This window comes from Panulirus ornatus, chromosome 57, assembly GCF_036320965.1.
Source record: "Panulirus ornatus isolate Po-2019 chromosome 57, ASM3632096v1, whole genome shotgun sequence".
In the NCBI taxonomy this organism is placed as follows: Eukaryota; Metazoa; Arthropoda; class Malacostraca; order Decapoda; family Palinuridae; genus Panulirus; species Panulirus ornatus.
In genome coordinates this window covers 30,552,160-30,565,126 of record NC_092280.1, presented here as the reverse complement: position 1 = coordinate 30,565,126, position 12,967 = coordinate 30,552,160, and the positions used below count along the sequence as shown (strand labels likewise).

General features: G+C 38.6%; 1 protein-coding gene across 8 annotated transcripts in view; it reads right to left on the bottom strand.

Moving 5' to 3' along the window:
- Galphai (G protein alpha i subunit) overlaps positions 1-12,967 on the bottom strand; it is a 53,397-nt gene that overhangs the window by 10,765 nt on the left and 29,665 nt on the right. For all 8 annotated transcript variants that reach the window (XM_071695006.1, XM_071695005.1, XM_071695009.1 and 5 more), the window contains 4 exons: positions 9,975-10,124; positions 5,065-5,249; positions 2,460-2,578; positions 2,117-2,284 (listed from right to left, as the gene is read on the bottom strand). In XM_071695006.1, coding sequence (XP_071551107.1) covers positions 2,117-2,284; positions 2,460-2,578; positions 5,065-5,249; positions 9,975-10,095 — 593 coding nt within the window. In that variant the 5' untranslated portion in view covers positions 10,096-10,124. The remainder of the gene's footprint in view (positions 1-2,116; positions 2,285-2,459; positions 2,579-5,064; positions 5,250-9,974; positions 10,125-12,967) is intronic.

Below are 12,967 nucleotides of genomic sequence, written 5' to 3'. Positions count from 1 at the left end.
GGAAATAAGTTATTTGAGAGGAGCATATAGTATTAATAGACAGAATAAAGAAAGTAATGAGGGGGAGTAGGAGAGATTTGATATATCAGGGAATGCAAAGGGAATCAACTGTGGAGTGGTACAGTGTGTGAAACATAATGCTTTGAGGTGGATTGGGCATATGGAAAAAATGCACAAATGGGAGTTTACATGGAGAGTGTATGATTAAAGGGGGTGGCGTGAGAGAAAGACCACCTGTAACATGGCGAAACAGAGTGGCAGAGTACTGGAGGGAGAGAAAAGGGGGAATAATGTGTGGAAAGGTGTATGCAAGGGAGATAGTTAAGAAAGGAATAGATGGAAGCTCTTTTGCCATGGCCAGTTCCTTGATGGGAGTTCCTGGGGGGAACAGATATCAGAGATATAGACAGAGAGATGCACATAAAAAGAGCAAGATTAAGCACATTCAGAGAGAATGTGAGAGTTCCTAAACAACAAAGTTGTGAAATCATAAGCTTAACCTATGAACAAAATCCAAGCTAACATAAATTGGAACAGATTGATACCATAGTAAAACCGCAATTCCTAAATTTGAAAGGACATTATCATTCATGCAGAAAAAAATCTAAATAAAGTAAAATTTAACTAATAATCAGTGTAAAAGGTTGGTTTACAGTATCTATCCCACAAATATGTCTCTAGATAACTGCACCAGAGAAACTTGGAAATTATTACAAAAATCAGCAGTTTGATTCAGTCCAAATCATCCTAATGATGTACACCACAAAACACAGCCAAAACATCAAAGTGATGTACACCACAAAACACAGCCCAAACATTCAAGTGATGTACACCACAAAACACAACCCAAACATCCAAGTGATGTACACCACAAAATGCAGCTAAACCATTCAAGTGATTTACACTACAAAACAAAGCGAAAACATCCAAGTGATGTACTGTTAATTCCAATTTTACCAAGCAAGATTTCATCATCAAAGATATTTTATTTCCTCCTGCCTATCTTAGTACTTAATTTGGATGGTTAACTTTTAAAATCAATGGTTTACAAATATCTTAACAAGATGAATATCTGATTATCTAAGTATAAATAATTTGTTGAGGCTTTTAATATGAATTTGCTTACTGGAAACCAACTGCCATCCAGTTTAAATGTAAACTAAAACTGAAAACATCACAAGTTGTTTACAGAACATGTGGATTAGTCACTGCAACTGAAAACATCACAAGCTGTTTTCAGAACATGTGTGTTAGAGGTAACTATAACAAAATAGTGATCAAAACAAAAAGCTCTTGAAAAGCAGAAACTAACCCTTAAAAAGTTACTGATATATACTTATGCATATCCTCTTGATGAGTTACAAATAAAAATCTATGATTCAAATTTCCGGCATCTTATTAATATACAAAAAAACAGCAGTAGCAATCAGGTATGACTACTATATGTCACAATGTCTTTGAACTATTCTCTGGAGAAAATCTACCACTAACTATTTTGCACAATAGAAAACAATCTGGCAGTTAAATAAGATAAATTACCATGATCCCTGCATTCAAAGCCCTGAGTAGTGACAACTGTTATGACTAGACTTGTTATAGTTTTCTCCATGATAATCTTCATCATAAAAAAGTGACAGTTCAAGGATTACTTCTGAAGAATTACTAAACTGATAGGTTCAGTTAAATAGCTAATTAAACAATATGGTATCAAAAACTCAAATGATCTTTCAAGACTTTGGCTAAAGATCTTAATATGCCTATCATATATACCTTTTAATATACATGAGTGGTTCAAACACAAGAGTCCTTCAGAATCTTACAGCTTCAATATCTACAGACTCCTCCACTGATGCCTCCTCAATCCTCCCCCAACTTAACTCAGATCTCTATCTACATCTATTACAATTCTCTTCACCAATGCATAATGCTTCAATCATTCTCTACACTTTTTCTAAACAATACTTAACCGCCTCTCTTTCATTAATGAAATTTGGAACAAACACAGTGGCCTCACTTACATCTCAAGTATTACATAATGAAGCCAAAGCCTAATAACAAACTTACAGTAACATGTCAAGTATAACATAATGAAGACAGAGCCTAACAACAAACTTACTTGAAGTTCAGGTTTTTGAAGGAGAAATTCGTCTCAACAATTCCCGTTGTTTTCACTCTAGTGCGTAGGACATCTTGTTGTGTAGGTATGTAGCCAGGCCGAGAAATACGGTCTAAAGCATTTAGATAATAAGCAGCTGAATCATTAAGCTGGTATTCCCGCGACCGGCTGTTAAGACCAAGGGGAATGTAATCATGCATGATTAGTTTTAGGGTTAAGTTATGCATCACTATAATAAACATTTCTTGTCCTCATATCAAATAATATTGACAGACAATAACATCTATATCACCTTTATCAGGTGCTAATTAAACAACTCTCAGAATTTACAGCAATCACTCACCTAAAACAATGCTGGACACCACTGTCATTCCACAATCGCTTCATCATGCTTGCTAATTCAGGTGTTAATTCACCTTCGTCTGCTGCACTTGCCAAAGTGAAAAAATGTCTAGCATCATCCTGAAAACACAGAAAATAATCATTCATCATATTCAAAACATGAAAAATACCAGTCACTTCTACATATGTGACAAAGCACCTTCCTTGGACTTACTGTAGAGTTTATGTAAAGGCTGCAAATATTGTATTTGCCTACATCAGCAGACCATTGCAAGATGGAACATGAACAGAGAGAGAATAGAAGAAACCCAGGTCCTCAAAATACCTACACCAAACCTTAATTATTTCTATCTGTGTCATATATACATTTTCCTTCACTGATAATATGATAGCACTTGCAAGATCACAGCTTGACAGTATGCCTGCATGTTCAGGCCCCGATCACACAAAATCCTTTTCACTCCATCTTTCCACCTCCAATTTGGTCTCCCTCTTCTCCTCGTTCCCTCCACCTCCGACACATATATCCTCTTGGTCAATCTTTCCTCACTCATTCTCTCCATGTGCCCAAACCACTTCAAAACACCCTCTTCTGCTCTCTCAACCACGCTCTTTTTATTTCCACACATCTCTCTTACCCTTACGTTACTTACTCGATCAAACCACCTCACACCACACATTGTCCTCAAACATCTCATTTCCAGCACATCCATCCTCCTACGCACAACTCTATCCATAGCCCACGCCTCGCAACCATACAACATTGTTGGAACTACTATTCCTTCAAACATACCCATTTTTGCTTTCCGGGATAATGTTCTCGACTTCCACACATTTTTCAAGGCTCCCAAAATTTTCGCCCCCTCCCCCACCCTATGATCCACTTCCGCTTCCATGGTTCCATCCGCTGACAGATCCACTCCCAGATATCTAAAACACTTCACTTCCTCCAGCCTCTCACCATTCAAACTCACCTCCCAATTGACTTGACCCTCAACCCTACTGTACCTAATAACCTTGCTCTTATTGACATTTACTCTTAACTTTCTTCTTCCACACACTTTACCAAACTCCGTCACCAGCTTCTGCAGTTTCTCACATGAATCCGCCACCAGCGCTGTATCATCAGCGAACAACAACTGACTCACTTCCCAAGCTCTCTCATCCCCAACAGACTTCATACTTGCCCCTCTTTCCAAAACTCTTGCATTTACCTCCCTAACAACCCCATCCATAAACAAATTAAACAACCATGGAGACATCACACACCCCTGCCGCAAACCTACATTCACTGAGAACCAATCACTTTCCTCTCTTCCTACACGTACACATGCCTTACATCCTCGATAAAAACTTTTCACTGCTTCTAACAACTTTCCTCCCACACCATATATTCTTAATACCTTCCACAGAGCATCTCTATCAACTGAGGTAAAAAAATTATTATATCAAAAGCACACTTACTGGGAAAATAGGTAATAACTTATCAATGACTTAGAATGCCACAAAATTATAACCATACATGCAGAATGGAACTTTGAATGATTAAAAATTAAATAAAAATCTGTCAAGCTAGAATGATCTTCAATTGAAGCATAATATGAGTAAGCTGGAAGGGATGTCCAAAACTTCGGAATGATCAGCTGGCCATAATTAGAAACCAGTTCTACAAAATTATTATTTTTGCAATAATGCAACCCCAGGATCCCTACTCTATGAGCTCCTGCAGTTTCAAAGTTGTGCCACAATCAGTAGGAGAAGCAGGATGGACTTCTTTGGAGTGAAAAGTTCTTCACCGAGACTGTGCTCTGATGATACAATCTTGCCAAAAGCGAGTTTTTCACTTGAGTCAAACCATAAGAAAGTGGGGTACAATTCCAGATTAATAAAATCAATCACCTCAGGACCCTTTTCTGGAAAAGGCCTGGTGTTACCCAAGATCATATTTCCAGGAGGTCCAGCAGCCCAAGCCTGCATTACATGCAGTATCAGGGACAGGATGGGCTCCTTTGAAGGTAATTCTTTGAGACTGTACTCTGATTTGTCAAATGATAATGATATATCCTCACAATAGATGACTTTTAACTCTCACTGTGATCTCAAGTTGGGACAGAATGTTCTGTTTTGTCAAATGACAATGATACATCCTTGTAATAGGGAACTCTTCACTCTCATTGTAATCTCATATTGGTGAAGTCCAGTAACACCACCAGTTCCACACACAAACAGACATAGGTGTTGCTGGACTATCCCTGCATGTGGTTACAACATGAGAAAAAAGTCTTCTTAGGCAAGGGCTTATCACTGTCATCAGATGAAAAGGGATGCAATCTTGTAAAGGAACTTTCCACTCCAGAGGAATCCATCATCTCCCTGCTAATGACTGTAGTGCAGTCATGAATCTGGAGGAGCCCCATAAAAGAAGTCAAAAGTTATAAAATAAATCAATAATAATAAAGGAAACAAAGAATGCCCAAATGACGGTACAGCATAATAAATCACTACTGCAGAAACTCAGGATACTATGAGACATGGTACAGCATAACTCATGGCTCTACTACATAAACAAAGGATTCTCTAAGATGCAGTACAGCTTAGCAACTCACTGCTCTACTGGAGTCTTTGAAGTCAATCTTGAGTTGCCCCATGGCTCTGATGATTGCCATGAGTGACTGGATGGTATTAGAATAAACGACGGGCCGATACTGTTCACATTCTTCTCGTGAGTATCCTGTCTCATGGATAATCTTCATTTGTTTCACAATAGTGCTCTTACCAGATTCACCAGCACCTGTCAATAAAAAAATCATTTATACAAAAGAAAAAAATCATTGCATAAAGTAAGAAAGTATAAACACCATAATCATCCTATATCTGCAATATACATACATTTATCAGCCGACAAACTATGTACAGTACTGTCTACTGAGCCTGACAGCCATGAACAAATGAACATGAACTGTATTTACTCAGTCTAATTTGCTGATGAGAAAACAATATAACACACTGCCAAATAATCACTGATTCTGCACAATATCTTCATGCAGGTGATATTCCACCCCATTTGCTAAATGTCTAAAAAATGTACGACTAGGAACAATTTACCATATATTCTCATTTGAAATAACACTAGCCTTATATAGCATACAACTGAAATGTCTGTCTTTTTCTTGGGATACTTCTTTCACAAATACTTTTGCCACAGCAAGAGGGTTAAAGTCATTCTAGGTGGCCCTTCCCCCTTTTGAGCATTTCTGGGTTTGATGTTAAAAGTCTGTACTTCCAGTTTCCTGATTCAAACATTACATCATATAGTGCTCTAAAATGTTTCCTTAGTTTCCTCAGTTTCTTATCTAAATGAAGTAAGGTATCTTTTTCAAAGTTTGAGACTCTTAGCTGGCCACTCAAGCCTTTAACTTATTCCCTCTAGAAACCAAAAAATTACTTTTCCTTATATGTCTCAACTCAGGATCAATTCTACTGAACCATTTACATTTTCAATAGCAATACATTACTAATTCAGAGGGACAATATTTTTCCACTTGGATTTTACAGCTGTCCTGATCTAAAACAAAATTTTTATGTAGAAAGGCAATCATCACTTCTACCACATTTCCTTTACAGTAGCACATTTCTGTATACTGTCCTACACTCCTATTAAATTTCTTTATTCTAACTGCTGTCAGAAAGATCACTACTGTATGCAATTTCCCATATGTCATTACTGTGTGAGTTAGTAGTTGTCTCCATGCTTAGATCCAGCACAAATTCATGCTAGCCTTCATTTATGAGCTCTTCGTTAAAACAATGTTCCATAATGTGTTTCTTTATTACTCTCAAATACTTAAAACTATGTATGATATGCTGACTGATCTACACTATTTTAGTAGCTATTTTGATACCCTTTTGTATACTACCATTTTACAAATAATGACTTTCAAATATCTAAATATTTCAAAGCCTTAGTGTCATTCTACAAGTTTTCATCCCAATTCACAAATGTTACTAATGCAAAACGTTTCTCTATGAACCATCACTGACCCTTGAACTGCAGTCAAAATTATGGTTTGTGTGCCCTTGGTATGGTAATATTGCGATCCTTTTTCTCAGGAATCTACAAAAGATGTCTTTGGCAGAGATAATCAGCTATAGATCTGGGGGAAGAAAACTACAATGGAGTTCCAAAAGTAGTTTCAAAAGTAGTAATTCTTTCTCCAACAATCTTCAACCTCTTCTAACATGATCTCCCATTACCTCAGGCAAATCAAAACAAAAAGGTCCTTTCACATGATGGCAACCTTACAATTACATAAAAACACCCTAACACTACAGTAGCAACATCAAACATGCAGCACTTCATTACAAAACTGGAACAATTGCTCACCCAGAAGAGAATGTCTGCATCCCCACAGACATCTTTTAAACCATGAGAGACATGAATCCAGCTCACACCCTCCAATCACGTTGAATGGACAGTTTCTCCCATTGTGCAAATAATCAACCATTCTAGGTATCACATATGACTCATGTGACATTCACTCCCCATATCAATAACATATACACAAGAGTAAAACACAAACTAAATGCCCTTCCTCCCTAATATTGCTCCTTCATATCTAGCTTCCTCTTCGGCCAATCTATCTCCGTAGTTGTGATGGATCAGCTTCCCCCCTTTTCCCCATCAAGAGTGGTGTCCCTCAAGGCTCTGTCCTGTACCCTACAATTTTCCTCCTTTTTCAATGATTTCCTCTCCTCCACAAATAATCCCATGCACTCACACTAACTCAACACTGTATTCAACCACATCCTCCAATTCTGCTCCCCCTTCTCTTACTCAATCTGCATCTCGTGTCAACACCGCTTCCTCAATAAACTCAAGACAGGATGTCTCAGTGGGGTAGACAAAATCTTGTTAATTTAATGCCTCCAAGGCCCAATTTCTACCCATCTCTCTATTGAAAACTCATAACTCTCACCTCTCCTTTGACGGCTCTGTAATTCCACCTCTTGTCACAATAATCATACTTGATATTACTGTAATATTCACTCTTTCTTGGATACCCCACATTACAGGAACAGTTAAGTCTGCCTCTAAGAAACTGGGTGTCTTGTCTAGATGTAGAACTTCTCTTCTGAACCGTTGCTCTGTTTATACAAGGGATTGATTAATCCCTGTATGGAGTACTGCTCTCACATTTGGGGCGGTTGTAGCTCTGTCTCTTTCCTTGACAGAGCCAAGTCGAAAGCAGACAGACTTATAAACTATCCCAGGCTAACTTCCAAACTTGACCACCCTTGCCCTGCACTGCAATGTTGGTTCACTTTCCCTCTTCCATAGGTACTTCTTTGGTTTTTGCTTTTGAGACCTGGCTGCTTATGTGCCCCCACCACTAACTAGACTACACAATACTCAGCAAGCTGCAGCATCATATGATTTTGTGTGGTCATCAGCAACTCAAGGGAGGGCCATTTTGATACCTGCTTTTTTCCCCTACATGTCAAAGCTTTGGAACTTGACCTTCTCATGCCTTTCCCAATATCTATGACCCAGCACATTTAAAAAGATGGGTCTTTCACATCCTAAAAAATTCAAAAATACTCTCCCTTGTTTTTTTCTTTTTCTGCTTCATAAACCTCATTTCAATTAAGGTGCAGCATGAAAGAAGAGAGCTGGGAGTAAATGTGAATAAGAGCAAGCTTATTAGGTTCAGTAGGGTTGAGGGACAAGTTAATTGGGTGGTAAGCCTGAATGAAGAAATACTGGAGGAAGTGAAGTGTTTTAGATATCAAGGAGAGGATTTAGCAGTGGAGGGAACCATGGAAGCGGAAGTGTCACAGGGTGGGAGAGGGTGCGAAGGTTCTGGGAGCGTTGAAGAATGCGTAGAAGGTGAAACATTATCTCGGAGAGCGAAAATGGGCATGTTTGAAGGAATAGTGGTTACAACAATATTATATGAGTGCAAGGCATGGGCTATAGACAAGGTTGTGCGGAGGAGGGTGGATGTGTTTGAAATGAAATGTTTGAGGACAATATGTGGTGTGAGGTGGTTTGATCAAGTAAGTAATGAAGGGTAAGAGAGATGTGTGGTAATAAAAAGTGTGTGGTTGAGAGAGCAGAAGAGGTTGTATTGAAATGGCTTGGTCACATGGAGAGAATGAGTGAAGAAAGATTGACAAAGAGAATATATGTGTCAGAGGTGGAGGGAACAAGAAGTGGGAGACCAAATTGGAGGTGGAGGGATGGAGTGAAAAAGATTTTGGGCAAATGGTGCCTGAACATAAAGGAGGGTGAAAGGCATGCAAAGAATAGAGTGAATTGGAACAATGTGGTATACTGGGGTAGATGTGCTGTCAATGGATTGAACCAGGGTCTGAAAAGCATCTGGGGTAAATCATGGAAAGTTTTGAGGGGCCTGGATGTGGAAAGGGAGCTGTGGCCTTTGCTGTCTTTTCCTGGCACTACCCCGCCACACACAAAATAGCATCCCCATTAACCTGTCTACTTTGCTTTATCATACAAACAATATATTGATAAACTTTCACATTTGACGATTATTTGTAATTACGCACTGATAAATGATAATAGTATATTAATTTATTCAATGTAAATTACACTTTTATCAAATCTTGGAAATAAACTTATAAATGTACATAAACCTTCCCCGTAAGTGTAGACAGTAAAGATTATGAGTTTTAATGAGATGTCTACTAATGCAGGCCACAGTCCCACATGTTACATGTCAGCTGACATAGACTGAAGTTTATGGGTTATGCAAGGGCCACTGGCAACGGTAATCTTATTTCCCCTCTTCTGGACTCTCTCTGTCTCATCTTAGTCCTTTCAATAATCTGGGGTTAAGTTCTGTATACTCACAATGTGGACTCAACAAATGAATTTCACAGGTTTAAAGTTGGCTTTCTTGAATTGCATCCATTTGTTCTATTTGCATATACAGACTTTAGCAAACTTTTGTTTTTCTAGTATAACTACCTCCCAATAATCATATACAAGTAACTGAAAGGTTTTTATTACACTCAAACACCCTTCATGCCTCCAATGGTACTGGTTTGGCAGATATTCATTTCAGTGTCTGCTTCAAGTGAGATGTTCCCCTAATTCTTACCCCTGCAAAATTCAAATATCACAGCTTGTTCCAAAATACATATATGCTACCTTCAGCCTTTGACTCTTCAATGTTCTTCATCTATCCTTTTTATACTTCAAAATCTCTCTCTCATGTACAGAACATTAGCACAAATGACAAAGAAATGGTAAAATATACTTATACCATAGGTTTAACAATACAAATTGTACGAGCTGAACATGCCAAAATAGTGTCCTTTAAATAAATTTTCAGGTAACAGCACCACCCTAAAAACTTTTACGAATGAAAATACAGTCAACTGCAACCTATATAACCCCCAAGCTCAAAATGTGCATCAAATGAAATCATCAAAATATTGTGTATACCAAACATAATGAATTCAATGAAGACGAGGTCTTCATGCAACCTACCTAACAGGAGAAGTTTGACTTCTCTTGCAGCACGTTCCCCAGCAAGTCGTAAGTCTTTGTCTATCTTTTTGCTTCTTTCTGCTGCTTCTTTGTCAGCAGCAGTACTCATTGCACACCCCATGGCTGCTGATGGGTGAGAATGCTGCCCCCCTAGAAAATAAATATTCTTTTATTAGTCAGGATTCATGTCTTACCTCATTCTGCGAGCAAAGACCTTCACTTATTCACTTATCTTAGTCTACACAAACCAGTGACATTCAGACCCCTAAAATCTTTATGGTTACAAGCTACAACCAACCAGGTACATGCTGATAGACCTTGCTAAGCATCATCTTCAGTAATCACAGCAGTTACCCACTGTCATGATCCTTGCATAATTCCTGAACGTTTAAAAAATCTACTTTGAATATATATATATATATATATATATATATATATATATATATATATATATATATATATATATATATATTGGAAAGGGTCACAATTTTGCGTGTGATCAAGATATTCCTATGAGTCCACGGGGAAAATGAAACACGAAAAGTTCCCAAGTGCACTTTCCTGTAATAATCACATCATCAGGGGAGACACAAGAGAGAAATATAAGTCAGTTGATATACATCAAAGAGACGAAGCTAGGACGCCATTTGGTAAACATGTGATTGTCCAAAATCACAAAAAGTTCCCAAGTGCACTTTCGTGTAATAATCACATCATCAGGGGAGACACAAGAGAGAAATATAAGTCAGTTGATATACATCGAAGAAACAAAGCTAGGACGCCATTTGGTAAACATGTGATTGTCCAAAATCACAAATCGTTTTGGACAATCACATGTTTACCAAATGGCGTCCTAGCTTCGCCTCTTCGACGTATATCAACTGACTGTTATATTTCTCTCTTGTCTCTCCCCTGATGATGTGCTTATTACATGAAAGTGCACTTGGGAACTTTTCATGTTTTATTTTCCCCGTGGACTCATAGGAATATATATATATATATATATATATATATATATATATATATATTTTCATACTATTCGCCATTTCCCGCGATAGCGAGGTAGCGTTAAGAACAGAGGACTGGGCCTTTGAGGGAATATCCTCACCTGGCCCTCCTCTCCGTTCCTTCTTTTGGAAAAAAAAAAAAAAAAAAAAAAAAAAAAAAAAAAAAAAAAAAATTGAAAGGGGAGGATTTCCAGCCCCCCCGCTCCCTTCCCTTTTAGTCGCCTTCTACGACACGCAGGGAATACATGGGAAGTATTCTTTCTCCCCTATCCCCAGGGAATATATATATATATATATATATATATATATATATATATATATATATATATATATATATATACATATATATATATATATATATTTTTGCCGCTGTCTCCCACGTTTGCGAGGTAGCGCAAGGAAACAGACGAAAGAAATGGCCCAACCCACCCCCATACACATGTATATACATACGTCCACATACGCAAATATACATACCTACACAGCTTTCCATGGTTTACCCCAGACGCTTCACATGCCCTGATTCAATCCACTGACAGCACGTCAACCACGGTATACCACATCGATCCAATTCACTCTATTCCTTGCCCTCCTTTCACCCTCCTGCATGTTCAGGCCCCGATCACACAAAATCTTTTTCACTCCATCTTTCCACCTCCAATTTGGTCTCCCACTTCTCCTCCTTCCCTCCACCTCCGACACATATATCCTCTTGGTCAATCTTTCCTCACTCATTCTCTCCATGTGCCCAAACCATTTCAAAACACCCTCTTCTGCTCTCTCAACCACGCTCTTTTTATTTCCACACATCTCTCTTACCCTTACTTTCCTTACTCGATCAAACCACCTCACACCACACATTGTCCTCAAAAATCTCATTTCCAGCACATCCATCCTCCTGCGCACAACTCTATCCATAGCCCACGCCTCGCAACCATACATCGTTGGAACCACTATTCCTTCAAACATACCCATTTTTGCTTTCCAGGATAATGTTCTCGACTTCCACACATTCTTCAAGGCTCCCAGGATTTTCGCCCCCTCCCCCACCCTATGATCCACTTCCGCTTCCATGGTTCAATCCGCTGACAGATCCACTCCCAGATATCTAAAACACTTTACTTCCTCCAGTTTTTCTCCATTCAAACTTACCTCCCAATTGACTTGACCCTCAACCCTACTGTACCTAATAACCTTGCTCTTATTCACATTTACTCTTAACTTTCTTCTTTCACACACTTTACCAAACTCAGTCACCAGCTTCTGCAGTTTCTCACATGAATCAGCCACCAGCGCTGTATCATCAGCGAACAACAACTGACTCACTTCCCAAGCTCTCTCATCCCCAACAGACTTCATACTTGCCCCTCTTTCCAAAACTCTTGCATTCACCTCCCTAACAACCCCATCCATAAACAAATTAAACAACCATGGAGACATCATACACCCCTGCCGCAAACCTACATTCACTGAGAACCAATCACTTTCCTCTCTTCCTACACGTACACATGCCTTACATCCTCGATAAAAACTTTTCACTGCTTCTAACAACTTTCCTCCCACACCATATATTCTTAATACCTTCCACAGAGCATCTCTATCAACTCTATCATATGCCTTCTCCAGATCCATAAATGCTACAAACAAATCCATTTGCTTTTCTAAGTATTTCTCACATACATTCTTCAAAGCAAACACCTGATCCATACATCCTCTACCACTTCTGAAACCACACTGCTCTTTCCCAATCTGATGCTCTGTACATGCCTTCACCCTCTCAATCAATACCCTCCCATATAATTTACCAGGAATACTCAACAAACTTATACCTCTGTAATCTGAGCACTCACTCTTATCCCCTTTGCCTTTGTACAATGGCATTATGCACGCATTCCGCCAATCCTCAGGCACCTCACCATGAGTCATACATACATTAAATAACCTTACCAACCAGTCAATAATACAGTCACCCCCTTTTTTAATAAA